The sequence below is a fragment of the Asparagus officinalis genome, chromosome 5 (genome assembly GCF_001876935.1).
Source record: "Asparagus officinalis chromosome 5, Aspof.V1, whole genome shotgun sequence".
NCBI classification, from domain to species: Eukaryota; Viridiplantae; Streptophyta; class Magnoliopsida; order Asparagales; family Asparagaceae; genus Asparagus; species Asparagus officinalis.
In genome coordinates this window covers 12,859,214-12,886,738 of record NC_033798.1, presented here as the reverse complement: position 1 = coordinate 12,886,738, position 27,525 = coordinate 12,859,214, and the positions used below count along the sequence as shown (strand labels likewise).

General features: G+C 36.1%; 2 protein-coding genes across 2 annotated transcripts; one reads left to right on the top strand and one right to left on the bottom strand.

The window, feature by feature from the left end:
• Positions 7-2,274, top strand: LOC109843844 (probable protein phosphatase 2C 2). The gene is made up of 4 exons (XM_020412806.1): positions 7-298; positions 489-824; positions 1,461-1,640; positions 1,734-2,274. The coding sequence occupies exons 1-4, from the start codon at positions 194-196 to the stop codon at positions 1,893-1,895; spliced, it is 783 nt and encodes a 260-aa protein (XP_020268395.1). The 5' UTR covers positions 7-193; the 3' UTR covers positions 1,896-2,274.
• Positions 13,717-22,358, bottom strand: LOC109842756 (ERBB-3 BINDING PROTEIN 1-like). The gene is made up of 10 exons (XM_020411635.1): positions 22,230-22,358; positions 22,003-22,120; positions 21,819-21,903; positions 20,879-21,028; positions 20,644-20,797; positions 16,017-16,232; positions 15,793-15,929; positions 15,625-15,716; positions 14,446-14,625; positions 13,717-14,092 (listed from the first exon to the last, which is right to left on the bottom strand). The coding sequence occupies exons 2-10, from the start codon at positions 22,094-22,096 to the stop codon at positions 14,013-14,015; spliced, it is 1,188 nt and encodes a 395-aa protein (XP_020267224.1). The 5' UTR covers positions 22,097-22,120; positions 22,230-22,358; the 3' UTR covers positions 13,717-14,012.

Genomic DNA, 27,525 nt, shown 5'->3' with positions numbered 1-27,525 from the left:
CGCCGCGCCCGAAACTCTAACCCTAGCGTCCCCAATCAAATCCTCGCGATTCAGCCGCGTGACCTTGAATTGCTCGGCGAATAGTTCGTCGGATTCGGCTTTGAAGCGGAAGCGGCCGGCGAGAATCGATGTACCGGTGACGGATGCTTTGATATTCGCGCCGGTGGGATCGGGCGGTCGAGAGGAGGTGGAGATGGAGAGTGAGAGGTGCGCTGTTTATTGTAAGAGGGGGAGGAGGAGGATTGAGATGGAGGATCGGTTCAAGGCTGAGCTTGATGTCGATGGAGATCCCCAATTGGTAATTTTCTGACATTTTTAAAGAAATTTTAATTAAAAAGTTAGATTTTTTTAACCCCAAAATGTTGGGATTTCAATTTTAAAATTAGGACTTTGTAACTTTCATAAAGATAGGACTTTCAGTACGAAAGTTTGGATTTTTTGAGCATATAAGTTTTCAAATTAACAACCTACATCTATAACTTGTTCAGGCTTTCTTTGGCATTTTCGATGGTCATAGTGGTACTAAAGCTGCTGAATTTGCTGCCGACAATTTGGGGAAAAACATTATAACTGAAATTAAGAGAAAAGATGAAGACATAGAAAAGGCGGTTGCTAATGGGTATATGAAGACTGATGCAGAGTTCCTTAAAGAAGAAGCTGTAAGTGGATCCTGCTGTGTCACTGCTCTCATTAAGAAGGGTGATCTTATTGTGTCCAATGCTGGTGATTGCCGGGCTGTCTTGAGCGTTTCGGGTACTGCTGAGGCACTTACTTCGGATCATCGGCCATCGAGGGAGGATGAAAGGGAGAGAATTGAGAACCTCGTAAGTAACTTATCTCATTGCACATTGAAAATATTTTCGCTGTAATGCTCATGTTTTTTCATAGAACATAATTGTTTCTGGTCAATGGGAATGGTACCAAAGAAGTTAGTTGTTAAAATAAGTAGGCCAGTTCTATAAGTCTACATATTTGATGAATTCATTGCTTGGTGAAAAGGAAAAGCTTCTTGTTAAACTTGTTTTTTTTTGTTAGTTTTGAATTTTTTGAAAGTTGAAAAGGGGGGAAAACTGACTATAGTATGTAAATTGAATTGTGTAAGTTTTTTTTTTAAAATTTGACGAGTCTTTTTGTTAATGTGCATGCTTGTGGCAACAGAACTGTTTGTTACACGTTTGTGTTCCTTTGGTTTTGGTTTGAAGAAGTTTAGAAACTGAAACATCACCAATAATTTTCAATGTAGGTTTGGTGTCACTTTTTATTAAATTTGATGAGTTTATATGTTAATGTGCATGTTTTATTGAAATAGAAAATTTGTTTGAATAGTACATTTGCGTTCGGTGGGTTTAACTCTGTTAAAGTTCAAAAAAAGGAAAGAGTAAATATAATTACAATATGGGATATGTATCATTTTCTGATGTAAACTTGATGGTTATTAAAGCTATATGTCCTCTATGCAGGGTGGCTATATTGATTTTTGCCGAGGATTATGGAGATTGCAAGGCACACTAGCCGTTTCAAGGGGAATTGGAGACTCTCATTTGAAACAATGGGTCATACCAGACCCAGAAACAAGAATCCTTCCAATTAGACCGGAATTCGAGTTTTTGATTCTCGCCTCTGATGGGTTGTGGGATAAGGTGAGTTTCAGGTTTAACTCGTCTCATTGTTGTGTTATCCTCTATATAGGCGGTGATCAGAGATATGACATCGTTCCTTCTTTAACTTTGTAGGTTAGCAATAAGGAGGCTGTAGATATAGCTCGGCCCTTCTGCACAGACCCTCAGTGTTCATCACCACTCTCTGCTTGTAAAAAGCTTGCTGATCTCTCTGCTAACCGAGGCTCTGCTGATGATATTAGTGTGATGATAATTCAGTTGAAGCATTTCGTTTGAAGGGGTTAAATTTCACTTACTGTGTACATACTCCAGTTTGAAGCATTTCTAGTCTTCCACGGACTACTCGCCAACTTGGTAATGTTGCCTCCTTAGAATGACTTGGGCAGAAGCTCACTTATAGTATACGCACTTAAGTTTGAAGCATTCCTAATCTTCGATAATACACGCTTCAACTTGGTAGTGCTGCCTCCTTGGGATGACTTTGATGGAAGGTTGATACGATAGAGGGAGGGATATATACATATGCAAGTACCTTTTTTTATGTACTTGCAATTATAGATAATTGGGTTTTGTTAATCATCAAGCAGCCTTTGTTTTGGCTAGGCCTGCTCTCACTGTAATAGTTTCCCATATTGATTAACAAGAGAATTGCATCGAAGTTTTCCGTGCTCTTCTGTTCTTAACATCTTTAGATCGATATGACTTTGAAATTTTTGTGTAGCGATGCGAGTGTTTCGTGATTGCTGGTGGCTTGTACATATATCAATTTGAAGTCCTTAGCGCTTCGACACCCAGCATCTTTGTCGAGTTTGAAGTTCAAGTTTGAAGTCCGAAATTTTTAAACTTCAGCAGTAACCTTGTTAAAGTAAGAGAGAGAGAGAGAATCTTGGGTAAATTTCCCTTGAATTGAATATTGAGTGTGCACATATATTTATACAAGTAGAGGAGTGTGAGGTTTGTTCTCCCAAGCAATGTGGGACTAAAACCCACTACAATACACTATTATCAACAGCCCCCTTCAAACTCATGTTGGATCAAACAAAGTGAGTTTGCGTACAAGAAACTGGAACCGATGAACAGGTAAGGCCTTTGTGAAGAAATCTGCAAGCTCGTCAGCGGATGAAACATGAGGAAGTAGAATTGTCTTGTCCTTGATAACTTGGTGACGGACAAAATGAGCGTCGATCTCAATATGTTTGGTCCTTTCATGAAATACTGGATTATTAGCAATCTGGATGGCACTCTTATTATCACAGTAGAGAGGAGTAGGAGTCGTAACAGAAATACCGAAATCACTGAGAAGGCGACGAAGATGAATAATCTCTTTAGCTGTTGTGGACATTGCACGATACTCTGCCTCAGTACTGGAAAGAACAATAACATCTTGTTTCTTACTTCGCCAGGAAATAAGGGAATCACCAAGAAATATACAATAACCTGTGGTAGACTTTCTGGTAGTTGGATCATCAGCCCAATCAGCATCAGAATATGCACAAAGCTCTAACTTAGATGTAGCAGGAAACAAAAGTGAGCGAGTGCTAGTACCCCGGAGGTACCGAAGAATCCGTAATAAGACAGCATAGTGTACAGAACGTGGGGCACTAACAAATTGACTGACAATACCAACAGCATGAGAGATATCTGGTCGAGAGATGCACAAATAGACCAACTGACCAACAAGATGTCGATATCGGGTAGGATCAGATAGAGGCTCACCGTCAGTAGAGCAAAGTTTGACATTCTGCTGGAGTGGAGTATCGACAGTTGTATTATCAGTTAACTCAGCTTGATTTAGAATATCTGAGAGATACTTCTGTTGAGACAGTAATACACCCCGCGGGCCTTGAGAAATTTCTAGACCAAGGAAATACCGAAGAGATCCAAGATCCTTCATGTGGAACTGTTGTTGCAACTGAGATTTTGCGTATTGTATACCTGTCATATCATCACCTGTAATGATCATATCATCTACATAGATGAGTAATAAAACCCTGCCACGCGATGTAGTGCGAACAAACAGAGAAGCATCTTGATGACTTTCTATAAAGCCCGCTTTGAGCACAACATCGCGAAAACACTCAAACCAAGCGCGGGGTGCCTGTTTGAGACCATAAACAGCACGACGAAGGAGACATACATGTCCCGGAGGAATATTTGACCCTGGAGGCGGTTGCATATATACGGTCTCTGATAAAGAGCCATGAAGAAAAGCATTTTTGACATCCATCTGGTATAAGGGCCAACGATGAGCAGCAGCGACCGCAAGGAGAGTACGCACAGTGGGCATCTGAGCAACAGGAGCAAAGGTCTCCTCATAATCAATACCTTGTTGCTGAGTAAAACCTCTAGCCACTAAACGAGCTTTTCGACGTTCAATGGTGCCATCAGGACGAAACTTGACCTTATAAACCCATTTACTGCCAACAAGAGAGATCCCAGGAGGACAGGGAACAATATCCCAGGTATGAGTTTGCTGAAATGCTTGAAATTCCTCAGCCATAGCTTGTCGCCACTCTGGAATTTGAACTGCCTCTTGGAAGGACTTTGGCTCAACAATAGTATGAATGGCAGCAAGAAAGTTATGAAAGATAGGTGAATAAGAAGTAACAGAAGCATACCGGGCAGGCATGACATGTGGGCGTTTGCCTCGACGAAGAGCAAGAGGAACCTCAGGCGGGGGAGATGCTGGCGCAGGTGCATGAAGATCAACAGTATTTTCTGGAGTGAGAGTTGTGTCCACAGGATATGGATTAGATGGTGTAAGAGAAGACTCAGGTGAGGAAGAGTCAACAGAAGGAGAGGGAGAGATGTCAGGGAGATCTCGAAAGGAAAATTGAGGTGAAGAAGTGGGTGATGCAGTGGACGGGGAAGCATGATCGGTAGAGTGGAGGAAATTAAAGTCATCAGAAGTAGAATAATATGGAGAATCCTCTTCGAACTGAACATGACGAGATATATGAACTCGACGAGTTGCGGGATCATAACAACGATAACCTCGATGTTCTGAACTAATTCCTAAATAAACACAAGAAACTGCTCTGGGAGACAATTTATCACGTTCGTGAGATGGCAGAAAAACAAAACATCGACAACCAAAAACGCGAACTAGATCATAACGGGGAGGATGAGTATAAACACGACTATAAGGAGTAGCACCGGAAAGAGAGCTAGATGGAGTGATATTAATGGCATGAGTCGCGGTGAGAATAGCCTCAGCCCAGAAACGACGAGGAACAGAGTAAGAAATGAGCATTGATCGGGCAGTATCGAGGATATGACGATGTTTGCGTTCAGCAACACCATTTTGCTCATGAGTGTAGGGACATGACTGTTGAAAGATAGTCCCATGAGAGGACATGATAGAGCGCATGGCAGAGGATAGGTACTCTTTGGCACAATCAGAACGAAAAACTTTAATACGAGATTGCCATTGAGTGAAAATCATAGCAGTGAAGGCTTGATAAGCAGTAAGTACGTCAGAGCGATTCTTAAGTAGGTAAACCCATGTAAAACGAGAGAAATCGTCGATAAAACTAACATAATATAAGTAGCCAGATGAAGAAGGCAAAGGAGCTGGCCCCCAAATATCAGAATGTACTAAATCAAATAAGGAAGTGGATACAGATGTACTCATTTTAAATGGTAAAGCAGTGAATTTAGCCAATTTGCAACCAGCACATGACTCAATACTAGAACTAGATGATACAGGACCAAGTACTCCAGACTGAATAAGACTCTCCAGCCTTTTATTACACACATGACCAAGTCGTCTATGCCATAAATTGGCAGGAAGCGAGGTAGAGGGTTTTGACGAACAAAGAGAAGCAACAAGAGAACGTGGACGTATGGACTCTGGAAGGTGAAGATATTCCAGAAAATACAGTTTGTGCCTCCTACGACCCGCCCCAACCGTCTTGCCCGTCTGTGGATCCTGCACAATACAAGTATCAGAAGAAAATGAGACAAACAGGCCCGCCATGCATAAAGAGCTAATAGAAATTAAATTCAAGCACAATTGTGGAGCCACATAGACGGGACCAAGTGTTAGACGACCAGATGGATCATTTTGTGGGGTAATAGAGCCATACTGAGTAATGGACAATGGTTGTCCAGCAGCTGTGTAGATAGGAGGAAGAGAGGATGAAGTAAAGACAGAGGATAAAAGTGAGGCATTACAAGTCATATGAAAGGAACAACCAGAGTCAAAAATCCAGAGATCATTCATACCAGAGACTGAAGGATTAGCTGAAGAACCAGCAAAATGCATACCAGAGAGTTGTGCGGCGGATGTAGAGGTGATATGTTGAAAAGCATCAAGTTGACGGCGAAGACTTTCAATAGCTTGAATAGTAGAGTCTGAAGTAGTAGAAGGTATAGCATTGGCCAACAATCCTGGTGTACGAGAGGGTTGAGACTGAGGGGGTCGCCGACCACGTCCAGTACCTGAGGAACGTAACTCAGGATGAAGCTTGAAGCATGTCTCAATGCGGTGTCCTTCCTTCTTACAATATTTGCAAGAGAGCTTAGATCGAGCCTGTGGAGAGGGAGCCTGTGGAGAAGTATAATTCATAACAGGAGCAGTGACAGGTACAGACAAAACAGTCTCGAGTGAAGAGGTAGGAGTGTCTGTTGACAAATTGAGTCGTGCTGTCTGCTGCCGGGTCTCATAAGCAGTGAGAGCTCCCATAACTGAGGCCAAAGTCGGAAATTGAGGCTGGTGAAGTAGTTGATCAGCCATAGTTGAATATTCAGGAAGGGACTGAAACAATTGATGCACCTCATGCCGTTCGTACCAGGCTAGCCAGTCTTCATATGTGGAATTACGTCCAGGAAGCATGGAGCGTAACTCTGTCCAAAAAGCTTGCATTTGTCCAAAATGGGACTGCAGAGATGAACTACCTTTGCGTTGTAGAGAAATGCGTTGCAGAAGATATGCCTCCCGTGCACCCGAGCACTCAGTGAAACGCTCAGTGAGACGAGTCCACATGGCCTGAGCAGAGGGAAGCGAGCCAATCTCGACAGTGAGACCAGAGCCAACACAGCGAGTGAGATAATCCATAACACGAAATTCCTGCAATTGCCACTCTGAACTCTCCTTGACATAGAGAGCACGAGCAGTCTGAAGATCGACATCACCACTGCCAGAGGCAATAGTACTGGATGAAGCAACAGTGCTGATGGACGGTGGAACTGGTCCCGTACTGGTGAGATGATCAAGCAAACCAGCGCCACGCAAGGCATTGGTGACAATGGTGGACCACCCTGCCCAGTCACTTTGATCATTGAGGGGCAAAGGTGGTTTGGGAATCTTCTCTGAAGGAGCCATAACAGCAATCTTGAGACGTTAAGATGTCGAGATGCTGTTACTAATGTCGTTCGTTTGAGGCCGAGAGACGGCTTGAAACGACGATGCCGTTAATTTGAGACCGAGAGACGGTCTTGAAACGACAATGCCGTTAAAATAGAACCCGAAGGTTAGAATGAAACCCGAAGGTTTAAAATAGAACCCGAAGGTTAGAATGAAACCCGAAGGTTTAAAATAGAACCCGAAGGTTAAACGAGAACGCGAAACGCGTTAAGAGGCCGCAAAACGACAAGGCCAAAATATCTGGCAGATGAACGCCAAATAATTAAAAATAAAAATAAAAAAAAATAAAACATTAAACGGCTGCAAAGCAATAAGGCCAAGATTTGGCAAAAGAACGCAAAAGCGTTAAAAATTTTATTGAAAGGGAAATAGCCCTAGCTCTGATACCATGTTAAAGTAAGAGAGAGAGAGAGAATCTTGGGTAAATTTCCCTTGAATTGAATATTGAGTGTGCACATATATTTATACAAGTAGAGGAGTGTGAGGTTTGTTCTCCCAAGCAATGTGGGACTAAAACCCACTACAATACACTATTATCAACAAACCTCTGATGTTGTAAGTTTTCCTTCCAAAATATTGGAACGTTTCTTCCTTTTCAGATGAACACCATCTCTATTTAATTAAGGAGGCAATTTGAGTTCATTTCTTCAAACCCTGTACCTATGGTCTATTCTTATCTATTTACCCCTATTTAGGGGTTTTTCTTTTTTAACCCAAAGTTTTACACCCACTTATTTAAAAATCCATTAACTTTTCCAAACATCAATACACTCATTGTATGCCACCCCACTTATTTCTAAACCCAATATGTATAATACATCCATTATTACTGTATTTACCTTCAAATTTACTACACAAGCTCTCTTCTTCCTTCCTCTTCTCCTTCAATGACCACCACCAACCTTCTCCTCTCCCCTTCCTTCACTTCCCCTCCTCCCTCAAACCCATCAACCTCTCCCTCTGCTGCCCTTTATCTCCCCTCGCCGCCACGTCACCCACCACCGTCAACCTCGAATCGGATGAACAGCCCACCAACGGTTTCGACATCGACTCCCCCCAGTTCGCCGACATGGAGGCAGGTAAGGATCTGAAGCACTTGTCGTCGCCCACCACATGTTCGTTGAATTTACACTTAGTGTTCTCTGATGTATGTCATGTGAGCTTGCAATCAATTTTTCAGATTTTGGAAAAGTGCAACTCTTTATAGTAAAGTGTTACATATTGTGATGATCTTTTGTAGTGGTGATGTGTAATTGTTGTTTCACGCTGTAACTATGTTCTTATTGTTGAAACTGTGTCGTTTCAGAGTTGAAATTGTATCGTTTTTTAGCAATGCAAACGTGTGATGACATGTAAGATGTGTTGTTTGATCAATTGATGATGTGTAAGATGTGTTGCTTGATCAATTCTTCACCTCAACGAGAGGTCGTCGCTTAATTTTCCAGCTTTAGGAAATGTATAGCTCTTTATAAAAATGTATAGCACCTTATTGATAAAGTATAGCACCTTATGGGAAAGTATAGCACTTTATGGCAATAGTATAGCACATTATTGATAAAGTATGGTACTTTATGATTTCTGGAATTTCTGCAACGTAGTGGGATAAACCAAATCAGTTTTTTTTGGCGCAATGCGAACACTTGATGACGTGTAAAATATGTTGCTTGATCAATTATTCACATCGACGAGAGGTCGTCGCTTAATTTTTTAGCTTTAGGAAAAGTATAGCTCTTTATAGAAATGTATAGCACCTTATTAATAAAGTATAGCACATTATGACAAAGTATAACACTTTATGGTAATAGTATAGCACCTTATTGATAAAATATAGCATTTTATGGTTTCTGGAATTTCTTCAACGTAGTGGGATAAACCAAATCAGTTTTTTTCGGAACAATGCGAACACTTGATGACGTGTAAGATGTGTTGCTTGATCAATTATTCACCTCGACGAGAGGTTGTCGCTCAATTTTCTATCTTTAGGAAAAGTATAGCTCTTTATAGAAATGTATAGCTCCTTATTGATACAGTATAGCACCTTATGGCAAAGTATAACACTTTATGAAAATAGTATATCACCTTATTGATAAAGTATAGCACTTTATGATTTCTGGAAATTTTGCAACGTAGTGGGATAAACCAAATCAGTTTTTTTTCGGCGCAATGCGAACACTTGATGACGTGTAATGTGTTGCTTGATCAATTATTCACCTCGACGAGAGGTTGTCGCTCAATTTTCTACATTATGACAAAGTATAGCACTTTATGGCAATAGTATAGCACATTATTGATAAAGTATAGCATTTTATGATTTCTGGAATTTCTTCAACGTAGTGGGATAAACCAAATTAGTTTTTTTGGAGCAATGCGAACACTTGATGACGTGTAAGATGTGTTGCTTGATCAATTATTCACCTCGACGAGAGGTTGTCGCTCAATTTTCTATCTTTAGGAAAAGTATAGCTCTTTATAGAAATGTATAGCACCTTATTGATAAAGTATAACACCTTATGGTAAAGTATAGCACTTTATGGCAATAGTATAGCACCTTATTGATAAAGTATAACACTTTATGATTTCTGGAATTTCTGTAACGTAGTAGGATAAACCAAATTAGTTTTTTTCGGCGCAATGCGAACACTTGATGACGTGTAAAGTGTGTTGCTTGATCAATTATTCACATCGACGAGAGGTCGTCGCTCAATTTTTCATCTTTAGGAAAAGTATAGCTCTTTATAGAAATGTATAGCATCTTATTGATAAAGTATAGCATATTATGATAAAGTATAGCACTTTATAACAATAGTATAGCACCTTATTGATAAAGTATAGCACTTTATGGTTTCTGAAATTTCTTCAACGTAGTGGGATAAACCAAATCAGTTTTTTTGGAGTAATGCGAACACTTGATGACGTGTAAGATGTGTTGCTTGATCAATTATTCACCTCGACGAGAGGTTGTCTCACAATTTTCTAGCTCTAGGAGAAGTATAGCTCTTTATAGAAATGTATAGCATCTTATTGATAAAGTATAGCACCTTATGGAAAAGTATAGCACTTTATGGTAATAATATAGCACCTTATTGATAAAGTATAGCACTTTATGATTTCTTGAATTTCTGCAACGTAGTAGGATAAACCAAATCAGTTTTTTTCGGTGCAATGCGAACACTTGATGACGTGTAAAATGTGTTGCTTGATCAATTATTCACATCGACGAGAGGTCGTCGCTCAATTTTTCATCTTTAGGAAAAGTATAGCTCTTTATAGAAATGTATAGCATATTATGGCAAAGTATTGATAAAGTATAGCACCTTATTGATAAAGTATAGCACTTTATGCTTTCTGAAATTTCTGTAATGTTGTGGGATAAACCAAATCAAATTTTTTGGAGCAATGCAAACACTTGATGACGTGTAAGATGTGTTACTTGATCAATTCTTCACCTCGACGAGAGGTCGTCGCTCAATTTTCTATCTTTAGGAAAAGTATAGCTCTTTATAGAAATGTATAGCACCTTATTGATAAAGTATAGCACATTATGGTAAAGTATAGCACTTTATGACAATAGTATAACACCTTATTGATAAAATATAGCACTTTATAGTATAGCATAAAGTACAGAAATTCTAGAAATCATAAAGTGCTATACTTTATCAATAATGTGGTATACTATTGCCATAAAGTGCTATATTTTACCATAAGGTGCTATACTTTATCAATAAGGTGCTATACATTTTTATAAAGAGCTATACTTTTCCTAAAGTGAATAATTGATCAAGCAACACATCTTACACGTCATCAAGTGTTCGCATTGCTCCAAAAAAACTGATTTGGTTTATCCCACTACGTTGAAGAAATTCCAGAAACCATAAAATGCTATACTTTATCAATAAGGTGTTATACTATTGCCATAAAGTGCTATACTTTGTCATAATGTGCTATATTTTATCAATAAGGTGCTATACATTTCTATAAAGAGCTATACTTTTTCTAAAGCTGAAAAATTGAGCGACGACCTCTCGTCGATGTGAATAATTGATCAAGCAACACATTTTACACGTCATCAAGTGTTCGCATTGCGCCGAAAAAACTGATTTGGTTTATCCCACTACGTTGCAGAAATTCCAGAAATCATAAAGTACTATACTTTATCAATAATGTGTTATACTATTGTCATAAAGTGTTATACTTTGCCATAAGGTGCTATACTTTATCAATAAGGTGCTACATATTTCTATAAAGAGCTATACTTTTCCTAAAGCTGGAAAATTGAGCGACGACCTCTCGTTGAGGTGAAGAATTGATCAAGCAACACATCTTACACATCATCAATTGATCAAACAACACATCTTACATGTCATCACACGTTTGCGTTGCTCAAAAACGATACAATTTCAACTCTGAAACGACACAGTTTTAACAATAAGAACATAGTTACAGCGTGAAACAACAATTACACATCACCACTACAAAAGATCATCACAATATGTAACACTTTACTATAAAGAGTTGCACTTTTCCAAAATCTGAAAAATTGATTACAAGCTCACATGACATACATCAGAGAACACTAAGCGTAAATTCAACGAACAGGTGGTGGGCGACGACAAGTGCTTCAGATCCTTGCCTGCCTCCATGTCGGCGAACTGGGGGGGGTCGATGTCGAAACCGTTGGTGGGTTATTCATCCGATTCGAGGTTGACGGTGGTGGGTGACGTGGCGGCGAGGGGAGATAAAGGGCAGCAGAGGGAGGTGGTGGGTGACGTGGCGGCGAGGGGAGATAAAGGGCAGCAGAGGGAGAGGTTGATGGGTTTGAGGGAAGAGGGGAAGTAAAGGAAGGGGAGAGGAGGAGGTTGGTGGTGGTCATTGAAGGAGAAGAGGAAGGAAGAAGAGAGCTTGTGTAGTGAATTTGAGGGTAAATACAGTAATAATGGGTGTATTATACATATTGGGTTTAGAAATAAGTGGGGTGGGATACAATGGGTGTATTGATGTTTGGAAAAGTTAATGGGTTTTTAAATAAGTGGGGGTAAAACTTTGGGCTAAAAAAGAAAAACCCCATTTATTTAAGGAGGGCAGTTTGACTTCATTTCTTCGAACCCTGCACCTTTAGTCTATTCTTATCTCGCCAGAGCTCAGTCCAAGAAATGCATTTACTAAAGACTTGTAGCGTGTTATAAGGCTCATAGAGAGGCAAAAGTAGGCAGTGAAGATTAAACTAAATACTCTCATAAAAACCTAGATTTACATGCAAATATTATAACATCATTGAGACATGTTTCACTGTAATTAATGGAAAAGGATCAGAAGCAGGCATACAAGACTAGAAGCAACTTAAAAGACGTCGGCGCTAACCTGATGATGGGAATTTTATTTGGCATAATTGAATCTTAGAGCAAGACTCATTTAGGACAATTGAATCTGAGAACAAGATTCTATTAAAATATTTGAATCAAGAGGACAAGGCTCGTGTAGATTGGGCTTTGTTGTAGCAGTAGAACATACGTCCTCGTAAACATTCCCATGTATGCAGAATTGAGAATGGATTCTAAATAGGGGTTTTTACCTCTAAACCCAAAGCTTTACCTTGATTTATACTTAAACCCAAGTAATTTTATTTGTACCTACAAACCCGACCAGCTTTGTATATTTATGTTTAGTACACTATATAACTACTATATAACTATGTGGTCCCACTAAGAAAATTTTAGAGACCCCATTTTACCCTTTTCTTTCCCTCCATTCTCTCTCCTCTGAAATTTTTTGAAATTTATAAAAAATACCCTAAATTTTTTGAATTGCAAAAAACGCCCTAAAAAGATCTTATTTTAGAAACAAAATCTTATTTCTATAAAAACACCCTAAAAAGATCTAAACTTTCAGACGTTTACAAAAAAATACGCGTTTGTAGTTTTGTACTTTTCAGGTCGTTCTTGTAAATTTTGAACATTTTAGGGTGTTATTTACAAATTTCAAAACTTTCAGGGTGTTTTCTTACAATTTTAAAATTTTCACGGATTGCTCGTAATTCCTATATTTTTAGTACTGTTTGCAGGTTTAAAAATTTCAAGATGTTTATTTATTAACTTTGAATATTTTTAGTACTGTTTGCAGGTTTAAAAATTTCAAGATGTTTATTTATTAACTTTGAATTTTGAGGGTGTATTTTGCAATTTAAAAATTTTTAGGCATATAGATATATATTGCCAAACAAATTTTTAGGCGGATGTGGGGTTGGGGTCTGGTTGTGTGTCGTGGGGGGGTGGGGGCGGGGGGGACGGTGCATTTGAGGCCTTAAAATTCTAAAGGGAACCATAAACTGCAGTGTATTTCGAAGATAGGGTTTAAAGACAAATGCATAAAGATTATTGGGCTTATAGGTACAAATAAAGCAACTTGGGTTTAGATATAAAGCAGTCAAAGTAAACGAAGGGACCAAGCCTTGCATGACAGCAAGCAAAGGGACTAAACCTTGAATGATAGATATAAAGCAGGGTAATTCTTCGGGTTTGGAGGCAAAAACCCCTTCAAAATAACAGTCAACAGTCAATACCCACGCCAAGTAAAGGCAACAAAGTAGACTAAGGGACTAAGCCCTGCGTGATAGTAAACAAAGGGACTAAACCTCGCATGGTCAACAAAGGTGCATAAACGATACTCTAAATTGCATGGTAAAATCAAGAGTGGCAAACTTACTACTGTAATAAGTTCACATTAAAAAACATCAATCAGCTAACGTTATGCCGCACTTCATGCTCACAAGGAAAAGAAACAACAATTTCCGATCTCATCCGTTTCATGTTCCAAACATTACTAAAAATTTTAAAACTTTTTGCAATCACATCATCACCGCAGCTAGCATACTTTACTCGGTACACAGATATCCTTGCTCGTACAAGAAAAGCTACGATTTTTCTTTTCCCGGTTAAACCAGATAAAAAAGAAAAAAGTATTAAATGAACAGTAACACGAACACCTAGGAAACTAGTATCAATGAAGGAAAACAAAATTGCAAGTTTCCATTATTGGGAAGGTGCACCATTTGTAACTTCATCCATAGGTTCAGCTTCAGCCGCATCATCTTGAGCACCGGCTTTCTTACCTGCAACATGAGCAGTACACAGCAAAGCATATGATTACTATGTTATCTTAATAATTCCAATTATGCGAGTAAATAGGGTAAGACAACTAAGAAAATAAAGGCGTTAATTGCACAGATAGATCCATGTAGCATCTTCGGTTTGAACTTAATACCCCCGAGTAAATTGTTTTTCACAAATAGAACTTCCGAGCATAAAAGAGTCAAAAACAAATCACTCAAGGGATCTATCCGCAACAACAAAACTAGAAGGGGGTGTAAAGTCCAAAATAGTAATACTAGGTCTGTCAGCAATTAACCCAAAATAATATCAAGATGGATACGAAGCGCATAGAAAGAGCATTTTTAACTCCCACCTTTCTTCTTCTTTCCTCCACCCTTCTTCTTCGTCTTTGTAGCCAAAGCAAGCCAAGCCTTTATTTCGGGGTCATCAACAGTCTTTGTAGGCTGCAACTGCTGCAATGGATGGGAGGTAATTCTATCCGACCCATTCGGCATTAGCAAGACGGTGAACTTGATGTGAGCTACAATATCTCCTGCCATATGGAAGTTCGATCGTTCAGCACAAGCATGCATCTAGCAAATAAGTATTAGAAGAGAATAATGAATATCTCATATGAGAGGGTTCTCTCATCTACAATGATGTGACTCAATCTCAACCAAGTGTGGCTATTTTGCATATTAAACTTATAGTAAATATCAGAGTTAACAGATTTTAATCCTCCCAATCACTTAGATCTGATCAATATATTTGCAAATAGTCTTCAGGTCCTACTTGCCCCCCTAATATATTAGATTTGTCCCTTCATACCCCAGGGACTATTTTTAGTACCATCTTGCCCCTAAACTATTAAATTCAACCTTGTTTACCCCCTGAACTAATTTTAGTCACACTCACACCTCAGACCTCACCCCTGAACTATCACTTTTTAGTTAACCCTTGTAGTTATTATTTTTACGAGCATTTAAATGGATTAGTGAGAGGAAAGTTATAGTTCAGGGGGCAAACATAGACGAAACTAATAGTTCAGTGAGAAAGATGGGACTAAAAATAGTTCAACAAAGTAAACAGAAACAAAATTAGTAGTTCAGGGGGGTAAGGTGAGACCACAAATATTTCAGAGGGACAAATCTAGTAGTTTAGGGGAGGCAAACAGGCACTGAAGCCTTGCAACTATGGTGCTACATTGATGAGTAATATTGCACAATGTGGTTTCACTGTCAATGTCCTTCAAAGAAAGAGGATCATATTTCAGAATAACATCATGAAACAACGACGAAGGATCAAATGGTAAGATTAGCAATACAATGGAATTGTATGATTATGCCCTCTAACTAAACAAGGTAAGAGCGATGCTTTGAATTTGTAGCACTTAGAGCATGAACTCTTTGTTTGGTGGCAAGGTCAAGGTACCTTTAGGTCCTAAATATGCTTCAATATTGTGCTCACCTCGTTTTCTTAATTAACTTATTAAAGCACAAGAATAGCTGTTGATAAAGTATACCATCTGAGCAGTACTTTTAAAAGTTATTACCTGGCTTCTCATGCAATACTGGATATGGCTGTAAGAGGTCATGATTCATACACTCTACTAGTCCCAGCCTAGCACGTTTTTCTTCCAAGGCCCTGCAAAAATAACATCCCATAAGTAAAAAATCAAGCCATAATGTATACATAAAAGTTGGCAGGGGATTTAACGAACCTAGCAGTAAAGGGCATGATAGGAAATTTCTGGCTGATTTCGCTAAAGATAAATCTTGATGCTTTCATCTTTAAGTGATAACTTTTGTCAACGGCTCTTTTATAAATAGTAGTTTGCTTCTCATCCAACAGTTTAGGCTGCAGATTTAACACAATAATCAGCTCACCTATTTATATACAAGTAACTTTATATGATCATATAGAACAAATCTTATAGTTTCTCACCTTGCCTTCACCCGAGCTTGCAACAATATCAACTGCATAGACTTCGTTCTCTTCAAATTCAGCATCATCAACTCTAGTCTCTGGATTACTTACACTAAGCACAACTTTGTTTCCATCAATAACAAACTGTTTAAGCTGATGACTAAGCACCCCTTCAACTATCTTGCAGTCATATGCAGTGGCAACCTTTTGAATAGCTTCAGTTACATCCTTATTCTGTAGCATCAGAATACTTGAAATAAGCAACTGAATTACTTTATGGTATCAGATGTCATATTATTATGAGATAAAAGAAGAGGATCTACTAGCAGAGCATCCAGAATAAAGATCACCATCTAACTTCAAAATTACCAGTGAAACTAAAACTTTTAAAACTAACAAAGTATCGCTAGTTCATCAGTCTTGATTTATATGGGATGGTAATTTACGGAGTCTTATGCAAATAGGAGACTTCTGTAACATCTAGAGATCGCCTTAACTACAGAAAGACTTTCGAAAAATCCAGATTCTTCAGTACAATAAACATAGTTGCTATCCATGTTCTCCATTCTATGCCAAAATCAAATCATAACCAATGTAGCATCAACCTACAGCCGTAACCATAGTAAAATTAGCACATAGTGAATTTAAACCTACTCAATGTGCTCCACTGCATGGTTTCTTTTCTATAGCAAGAAGATGAACCAACTGTAAAGTATGATCTAAAGAAAATAAAACTAAAAGGTAATTAATATTGGTTATTTATTTATTATCCAAAAGAAGCATTAAAATAGTAATAAAAAGATAGGTAAATTCCCCATCAGAGTAACTATGACAAAAAGCTTCATTTGGATGTCAATCCATAACTTTTGAAGTGTTATTCCTCATTCGGGGACATAATACCAACTAAAAAGATCAATGACAAGGAACACCAATGCAAAACAAAAAGGAAATAACGATAGAAACAAAGATGATGCAAATTTCAACATTTTATAAGTATAACACAAAAACATGATATGGTAGAAAATTTCATGAAACTCTATCAGAGTAACTATGACAAAAGCTTCACATGGATCTAGATCTCTGCTTTACTTATGCTTTCATCATTTAGAGATTTCATGTCTCACCAACACACTATGATTAAACATTACGTAAACACGTATCCTACACTCGAGAGTAAAAAAAGTAGGCGCGACTCACTTGTGAAGAAAATAAGGAACAATATGCAGAGTTACATACTATGAACTTCAAAGTTCTATCAGAATAAATTTTAAGCAAAAAGGTGGTGATCATTCATTCAATTTATTTGAAGAAAATATTTAAATTTCAAGAAAAGAAGTTAGTCCCCACCAGCAGTAAGTTAAAGAGATCATTTTCATAAAGGATTATTGGTACATATACCCCTTAAATAATGGGAATTTGCAAAAACACCCTCCAAATCTTAGTATTTGCAATACTACCCCTCAAATCTTCAACTTTGTGAAAAAAACAACCCTAAAATCAATAAATCATGAACTTGATGCTACAAATTTGACTATTTTATTGATAATTTTTACATTGAGATTATAAATTAGCTTATCAAAGTTGATGAATAATTGCTTTGATGGTATTTTTCTCCAAAATTAATGATTTGAGGGTTAGTTTTGCAAATATTGAGATTTGGAGAGTATTTTTGCAAATACCCATGATTTAAGAAGTATATATGCAAATAACCCTTTCATAAACCAATAGTCAAGTCCACTGCAAGAAATCAAGCAATCATACTCAAAGTAGACACAAACCTAATGCCAAATTAAAATTAGCGTTTAGTCCTAGTAAATCTAAACCTACTCGAAATGTTAATGTTTTTTTTCCTAAAAGCAAATAGATAAAGCATCTATAAATTACGATCTGAAGAAAATAAAATTAAAGAAGGCAAACAACAAGCCATAACTTTGTAGTAGTGTTATTCCTCATTTGAGGACATAATACCCAAAAAAATTATGAAAAGGAAGACCAATGCAAACAAAATGGAAATGATGACAAATAAAGTTGATGGACATATCAAACGTTTAAGAATATAAACTTTACTTAACACAAAAATACATGATATAATGGAAAATAACATGAAACTCCATCAGTGTAACTATGGAAAAAGCTTCACATGGATGTACATCCTCCGCTTTAGCTATGTTTTCATCATTTAGATATTTCATGTCTGACCAACACACTCTAGTCAAACATTAGGTAAACATGGATCCTACACTTGCGAAGAAATTAAGGAATACTATGCAGACGCTACACTATAAAGTTAAACATTTTCTCGGAATAAATTTTAAAGAAAAATGGTAATAATCATTCAGTTTATTTATTAAAAGAGAAGATTTAAAATTGATGAATAAAGTTAGTCCCCCACTAAAACTAACCAGTCAAGGGGATCATTTTCATAACAGCGTGTCTAAAGCTAATAGGGACATAATCACAGCACCTCAATCAAAAAACAGGAAATAAAAAACAATCATAACAATAAAAATAAGTGCTTAAGCATAAGTCAGGATAACAGTGTCCGAGTAGCTTAGCCTGTGTTGGCATACTTAAAATAGATATCAAAATTAATGTGTATATTTGAAAATACGTATCAGCAACATAAGGAGAAAGTATTTTACTCAATAACAAAAAAAGCAGAAAAATACATGAAAATTGTGTAACTATGACAAAAAACTTCACTCGGATGTAGATCCACTGCTTAAGCTGTGTCATCTTCATCATTTAGAGATTTCACGACTTGTAAACATTATGATTAAAAAATAAAGCAAAAAAAAAATTATACTTAAAAATGATATCAGGAAAAAACTGCAAGACTTCCACCTATAAAGACAATAGAAGAGGCGAAAATGCGGAGATACACATGGAAAGCTTTGGTTTTAAGAACGCTCCTAATAACTAAAAGCGAATATTAGAAGCAGAAGAAATGAATAAGGAATCAGTAAAATCTTGAAGGAATCTAGAAATGTAAGCTAGACACGTATGGGTGATGATGAAGAATTCAACAATGGAGAACATGCACAATAGTTGTTGGAGTAAAATACTTTTATAAATGTAAAAATGTGGAGATGCAGAATCCTCTAAATAAACCACGAAAGAAGACAGACAAATTTAAACAGGATTGGATAAAATGAGAGAGAATATGAAAGTGAAAATATAAACATGGAGGTTAGATAATCCATAACAAAAATTTAGGGGTGAATCAAAAGATTTATGAAAGACTGGTTACAGGGATGCAGGTGCGCTATAACACTCCTACATATATTTACATGTCTGACAAAAGATGATTATACTACACCAACACTTAGTGCCAAACATGAATATATCACAATGAAATTCAATGGAGAAGAAGAGATGGAGCAGCATCAAGGAAATTCTGGAGGTTAATTGATCCATAGAAATAAACCCTTCTCTTTTTTGTAATTGTGTGCTGTGCTGTGCTGTTAAACATTAATTGTAATAAATATAGAGATGCCAAGTTTGAGTAATAGATTCAACATTATGGAGTCTGGAAAAATATATGTTATCTCTTGAGATGATTAGAAGGCAAGCACAAATCATTTTACTGGACAAATAGTTGTTTAAGGCATCCAACTAGGTCATGAACTTCTGGTTCTTCACCAATAACTATTAGTTCAAAGGGGCTGTGCTTTTCCAGTAATCTTAACTAGGGTTTTTATGTAGTTAAGACTTACAACTCCAGAAAATAAACATAAGGTCCACTGGCACTAAGTAATAAGTATGATTTAATAAAGAGTAATTAACCAACTTCAAAAGTTAGATGCAACTACAATTTAAAATTTTCATTCAAATTCGATAGTTCTTAACTCCCATCCCCCAAAAAAAACATAAAATATAGTTTAAGATAACTCCAGTAATATCCTAACACGATTTAGAAATAGTAAAATTATAGTTTAAAACAGAATTAAATATTTGAAAGCTACAGCTCGTAACCCTCTAATGATGATTTGAGATAAATGATAATCAAGAAAACAACAAAGCAAAATATTCTAATAAAATTAAGAAAACAACAAACTTAAACAAGATAAATTTCTCAGTTAGACATGTTGTATCTGTTTTCTTAAAGTTACTTATGAATATGTTTATTAACCTCTCCAATATATACTATATAGCAATCCAATAATAAGTTTCAGATCCATGGCGGCCCACTGAGCTTACATCAACATGCAATTGTAGACCATGAAAAGAAACAGAGCCGCAGTCTGTCTTGAAGCTAAGGACAACTTTTACATATGATAATCAATGAATTACTAGGTTATGGCGCTACAAATTGCAAAAGGTAAAACGAATACTTCATTTACTACGAAACAACCAGAACATAAGATGCGTTATCGTCCAAAGACTCCTATAACAAGCTAGATCACCCAAAACCAAAGTGATACTAAAACCTACAACTTCCATGAAAAACAAAAATCTTCACTTAAACAAACATGAATGCGTCACATATGATAAAAAAAAGCAAAAATCTTGCACAATCATAAATAAAAGTGTTCTACTTGTACCATCCAAACTTAATACAAATACCTCCAGCTATGCAATGTCCCATAGGCGCATAACTAACTAAAACGAAACAAATTCTTCAAATCAAGTGAAAAAAGGTTACCTTTTTCCCGGGTCTCACAAGTCGTAAAGCAACCTCTGCTGCAGTATTTGCTGCTGCAATCACATCTGCTGCCTTCCCACTGACAGGACCTTCTTGAAGGACATGAGTGTGGGCCACTACGGCAATAAACCCATCTATGTGACACCCCATATCTCTGCGATGAGAAACAAGAGCGTAATTTAATATTCCATACATCCAAAAACTAAGATACTATTAATATAAAGTCAAACCATACATCTTCACCACATCATTCTCTTCAAGAAGAGATTCATCACTGGCGAGCGGAGAAAAATGGCAAACAACATTGTTCACCGATATACATGTCGGGAAAGCAATTCCCTTCTCAATCTTTTTCTTTGCATTCTTGTACACGCTCGCAGTTTGCCTATTGCCACCATCAATTAATATATTGTCACTCTCAAAGTGTAGATATCACCAAAAAGAAATCTTTGAGGTCAAAAAACTTATTATCAAATTTAAAAACTGTTCTGCAAATCTGACAAGGAAATGGTACCCCTGGAATACAAGATTACAGATAGCTGTATTGTAAAATTCTTTTAAAGAAAGGTAAGATTTTGCGTATCTCCTAAAAGCAAGAAACTACCCCTGCAAATTTAAGAAGGGGAAAATTCGACAAGCTGCAAATTCACATTAAAAAAAATCCATAAACTATGTTCATTAGAGAAAATTACATAAACTTCCAAATCAGCAGAAAACACCACATATTATCAGAAAACTACCCGGGAATTAAGTATCACAATGCAAAATCACCATGATTTCAGATAAAGTCAATAAACTACCACGAACTTTCCAATTTTTATTAGATTACTACTATGAACTTCCATAGTATTATCACAAAACCATTATATTGTTTTTTTATATAGTTTGCAATATTCCTCTACCGATTTGAAGTTTGTTGCATTTTTTAATAAAAATAATTTATGTTAGTTTTCTTTTAAACCCCTAACAGTTTGTGATAGTTTATAAAAGGGTTTTCTCCCTATATACAGCCAAATTGCCTTGTATGCACATTACAAGCAAAATGAAGAAAAATGAATAACCTATCTCCCTCCAAAAAAATTATTTTTTGCTAGTTTAACTCCTTTATAAAATTTGCCCTTGACAAATGATAAAAGCAAAAAAAAAAAAACTTCAAAAATAAAGAAAAGTTATACTCTCTGATGAAGTTATCCCCTTTCTCACAAATGTCAACAATCTTTGTCTTGGGCTTGCACTCCGAGATCACCAGCTGAAGAGCCTCTATTATGCCCCAAAAAACAAACAATTAGAAAAAAAAATGGGCCTAAAAACATAAAAAAAATAAATCAAACTAGGGTTCATGGAGATGGGGGAAATTACTGTTGATGATCTCAGCTGCGGTCTTGTACTTAGTGACGACGTCAGTAGAGGAGATATCCAACTCCTTCTCTTCTTGAAATTCGTCGTCCGACATTTTTCGCTGCGGCTAAAACCCTAACTGAACAAAAACGAAATGTCAAAAAAAAAAAATCAATTTGTCAAAAGAGTAACTGCAGAGAAAAATAGAAACGGTAGGATCTTAGTAAATGAGAGAAGATTAATGGTACCAGAATTTTTAGGTTTTTTTTTTCTTTTTTTCCCCTCTCTGGATAAAATGGTAGGGTTTTAGGGTTCGGTTGTGACGCGAGCGGAAGGGGGCAGATTAGGGCAAAATGTCGAGTCGGGATCGCGCTATAACGGAGAGACCCTCACGTGCAAATCACGTGTAGATCTAAATATAGTACTTATTAGGCTAAATTGATTCGCTTAAACGCCCTATAGTTTCACCAACACTGTACTTAGGTGACCTCTTTTTGGAAACAGGACAAATAAATACCCCAAAGTATTTAGATATTAGAGATAAATGTCCCAAATATTTAAAATATTGTATTTTAGTACCCTCTTGTAGCCGAATATTGCATATAAATACCTTAGTTTGTAAATAGCCTCAATTTTCTAAAGTTATACTTTAGTACCCTCTGTTATATGATGTTCTTGAGTATGTAGAGAAACCGGGTTCTTTTTAACTTTAGAGAATTCATTTGTAATATTTAAATACTTTGGGAGATTTATTTACTTGTTTTTAAAATAGAAGCCACTTAACTGTAATGTTGGTAAAATTATAGGGCATTTTAAGTGCAATTTAGCCTTGCTATTATTAGGAAATTTCACTAAACCATTCTAAACTTTAAAAACTTTATTTTCTGGCTAGTCTTTAGTTGAACTATAAAAACAACCATACCTCACAAAGATAAAGATGTCAAAATAAAAATTTTACCACTGCTCGAATCTCATGAAGTGATAAACTAAAAATGTTGTCTTAGGGCTTGTTTGGTTAGTCCACAACACCCTAAGAAATCTCATTTTTTTGGAAATGAACACTTACCACGTTGGATATAAGAGTTTAAACATTTCTTTATTAAGTGTTTGGTTCCTTTTTTCTTCTTTTTTTTTCTTTTCTGTTTTTTGGAGATGGGGGCTAGAAAACCCCTGTAATATTAACTTTTGAGAGATTACTATTTCCAAGCTTAGAGGCCTGAAATGGGCTGGAAAAGATATGTTTGGGTATAAATTATTCGCGCAGCACAACGGGAGTTTCCAGCGGCTAAAATTTGGGGAGAAAATCTCCCGCGGACGTCTTTTTGCTTCCCGCTTCCTTTGAGGATCTATGTTCTTTGGGTGATAAATAAAATGGGGATTGCATCAATGTCGATGAGGAAATTTGGGTGAAACTTGATGGCGACTCTCGTTCTCCTGTAGTAATCGATCGAAAGTTCTGAAGATTATAGAAAGGAAGTGTCTTTCTCTTTTATAATCTCTCTTCAGCTTGTTTGGGTGATCAATCTGCTCATTCTCCTTTATATCCAATTGCTTATAGCTAGATTTGGTTCTATCTTCACTCAGCCTTGCTTTACATCAAAAAATTGAAGGTAATTTATTGACTTGCAATTATTTGTTCTTCATGTCCCTTGCATGTTGGTATTGTTGATTCCTTTTTTTTTGGTGCATATTTGGTTGGATCCTAGAGTTTGCATTGTTTTTTAATCCTAAATAAATCTTCATGTTATTAAAACCAACTGTTGGTTGTTTTATAATTGAAATTTTACATTTTTATGAATTGTAACATTATGTGTACATGCATGTTAAGTTGTTTTTAAATTTTTGTCCTAAGTAAGATGCTATATGCTATGTTAATATGGGTATATTTGTTGTCTGCTCATGAGTTTATTTGCAAAAAAGACATATTGTGTTGTCAAGAGGGCCTCAAATTGCATGCTATATGTCATGTTAAAGAATTTAGTAGGTTACTGTGTTAGATTTGATATTCATGTATTCGTTTCCTGCTCATGAGTTTATTCAAAAAAAAAAACATATTGTGTTGTCAAAGAGTCCCCAAATTGCATGGTATATGTCATGTTAAAGAATTTAGTCGGTTATTGCGCTAGAGTTAATATTCATGTATTTGTTCTTGCTTATGAGTTTATTTGCAAGAAAAAAAATGTGTTGTTCAAGCGTCCTCAAATTGCATGTTATATGCTATGTTGTTTCTTGCTCATGAGCATTTGCAAATAAGCCACAATCTCTTGTCAAACGGACCCAAATTGCTTGCTATATGCTATATTAAAGAATTTAGTAGGTTACTATTTTAGAGGTGATATTCATATATTGTTTCATTTTAACTTGAGTGCTAAGTTTTCATAGATTAATTGCTAAATTAAAATATTACAAGTATTTTTTTTATATATTTAAAAATTAGTAACATAAATTTGGTATTGTAGATGGATGGTGGTGGAGTTGATGAAAAAATTGTCATGTCAATGTGTTCAGGGGCTACATTTTTTATTATGATTATAGTATTTACCTTTTTAAGAAGAAGCAATGTAGATGTAGATCCATACATAACAGACCAAATTTGGGAAAAAGAATGCAAAATGATCAAAGAATTGAATATTTGAATCGTATATATTATGGGTTTAGTGATAGTTGTCTAAGCTACGTTAGAATGCGTAGTGGGACATTTATGAACCTTGTAAAGATTATGAGAAAAAAAATTACTAAAGGACTCACAGCATGTTACAGTAGATGAGCAGCTTCCTATAACATTAAATATATTAGGTCATAAAATAAAAAATCATATTTTAAAGTTACAATTCATTAATCCGAGGTTAGTCGGTACTTCAACAAAGTTTTTAGATGCTATTTCCTACTTACGTGGAAGATATATGAGAAAAGCACCTAATGAAGTACCCCAAGAGATCCTTAACAATCCTAATTACTATCCATATTTCAAGGTAAATCATATTTTACTTAAAGAACTAATAATATTTTAAGTAATAAATGCAATTTTATGTTAATTTAGTAATTTCATTTATGTTATAGGATTGCATTGGTATGATAGATGACACACAAATTGATGTCATGCTACCTGCTAGCCTTGTTGCACAATTCTGAGGTTGTAAAGGAGTTACCCAAAATATTCTTGCAGTATGTACAGCTAACAAGCTATTCACATAGGTATTAGCAGGGTGGTAGGGTTCAGCAAATGATTATAGGGTTCTACAAGATGCATTGTCTAGATCACAACGTCATGGCTGGAAAGTGTATGTGAAAGTACCCTAATACCACTAGGAAGGAACCCTATAGGAGGGTGAATATGGATTATGCTAATCTAATCCGATTTATGCCAATTTAAAACTTAGTAACAAATTATCCTAGCAAGTGAGATATAGACAAGATATATGCAAGGATAATAAACTAAGGGCAATATGAAAACAAACAAGATAGTGGTAATATAAATTATAAGCAATAGACAAAGACGATATAAGATATGAACACAAAAATAAGTGCGTCAATACAATCATAAACAAACGATATGATCATGGAGTTCGGTCCCCATGACATACGTCTTCGCTCCTCACCTCGAGGAGATCTCCACTATCACAACCGGGTTTTCTACGGTCACCTGATAATGTTTACACCTCACAGTCGGTTTTCTAGTTCACCGAAAACTTTACAATCACTCACAATGTAAACACACTAACTACCACCTTAAGTATTGGTCTCTAGCCCGTGTCTCCCTCAAGTGTTAGGAATTACAACCTCTCTCTAGGCATTACCATCTACCCCACTCCTCTTGGGACGACCCCGTCTCCCACCACACACTCCTCTTGGTGTACTAGTGTAATATAAAGTGAACCTCATAATTAAGCTCGCTAACAACAAATTAAGCTCGCTAACAACAAATGATTGTTCTCTAATATGGATGAGAACACAATATAAGCCCAACTCTAAGTTACAATCTCACACCCCAAATATACTATGTATGAAAATACTAAAAGCTCAATGTGGGTGTGTGTAACAAAGAGTAAATCAAATCAAACTAAACTCAATTAAGTTCTAGCTTATGGAAATAAAAATCAAACATATAAAATAGCTAGATTGAGTTTAGGAAAACTTCTCTATATGATAACAAGAGAGAGGGAGAAGAGTTGAATGCTCAAACATCAATGGATAATCTCCACTTACTCTTGTGAGATTCTCTTCACAAACCGAAACTTGAAAATACTTAAAAGATTTTTAAACACACTTAAACAAACTTTAACACCATTGTAAAACTCTCTTGGACTTATTTAAAACATTTCTTAGATCTCTTCTAAGTATTGGGGATAGAGGGGTATATATAGGAACTCAAGACAACACCCCAAGGCCAAAAAAAAAACGAGGCAAGGTACCCCAAAACCAAACCAAGAAAAAACTAGCCATTAGGCTAAAAAGACACTATCAGTCGACTGACTATAGTGCGTCGGTCGACTGACTACAGTGTCATTGACAGATTTTGGTAGTTTCTGGAATTTTACGTATCTGACTTTGTAAAATCAATTAGAAATATTAAATCAACTCTAAAAATCATGAAAATTTAAGGAAAGGTCCTAGATAGATAAACATATTAGAGAAGGAATTTCTAAAATATCATTTCCCATTTATGATAAATAATTATTTGAATACAGATATTATAGTTTCTGAAAAACTACTAAAAACTTATTTTTGTAAATTCAATTGAAAATAACAAAACAACTCTAAAATTAGTAAAAAATGGGAAAATATTTGTATATATGAAGATAAACATGTAAACAAAGAAATTTTTCAAATTTCATTTTCCAATTGTGAAAACTCATCTATTTTGTAAAAACATACACGAACATGAACTTTAAACATGCACGAACAAAAACTTGATTTTGTAAATTCAATTAATCATAACAAATCAATTCCAAACTTAATAAAACTTTGGAAAATGTTTGTAAATGTGCTTTTGAACATTTTACAAAAAAGAATTTTCTAATTTGTATTCCCTAATTATGAAATCTCATCATTTTACAAAATCACATAAGTATGAACTTGTAAAAGCTTGATTTTGACAAAATGAGTTTAAACAAAGTTTTGAAACATTTCCAATAGATTTATAGACTTGATAAAAGATATAAAATAATATCGTTAAGTCTATAATCCAAAAAATCAATAAATTAAACCAAATGTGTGTGTGTGATATTGAGCTCTAAGCATTAACACACAAGTATAAACCCTAAACTATTTACCCAAGCTTAGAATCTTCAATATGCTCGTCTTGGTAAACTTAGGGATGAAGCTTAAACTTGAATGTTTAACTTGAATTGTATGAATTCACTTCACTATTCTGCCAACCTCCATTGAATATGATCGTGAAAGCTCGATTCCATCCATCCTTCAACATATTGTTTGCCTAGAATAGATACAAAACACAAACACTAGACAAACAACATTAAATATAAATTATTTGTAAGTAATTATCAAAACAAAAGGACCCAATAGTATGATGGTAAATACATT

Coding starts and splice junctions, on each gene's coding strand:
- LOC109843844 (XM_020412806.1), top strand. CDS start 194: ATGGAGAGTGAGAGGTGCGCTGTTTATTGTAAGAGGGGGAGGAGGAGG. Junction 299..488: donor TCGATGGAGATCCCCAATTG/GTAATTTTCTGA, acceptor TAACTTGTTCAG/GCTTTCTTTGGCATTTTCGA. Junction 825..1,460: donor GGGAGAGAATTGAGAACCTC/GTAAGTAACTTA, acceptor TCCTCTATGCAG/GGTGGCTATATTGATTTTTG.
- LOC109842756 (XM_020411635.1), bottom strand. CDS start 22,096: ATGTCGGACGACGAATTTCAAGAAGAGAAGGAGTTGGATATCTCCTCT. Junction 21,029..21,818: donor GGGGATAACTTCATCAGAGA/GTATAACTTTTC, acceptor TGGTGGCAATAG/GCAAACTGCGAGCGTGTACA. Junction 15,930..16,016: donor CAAGCTCGGGTGAAGGCAAG/GTGAGAAACTAT, acceptor TTAAATCTGCAG/CCTAAACTGTTGGATGAGAA.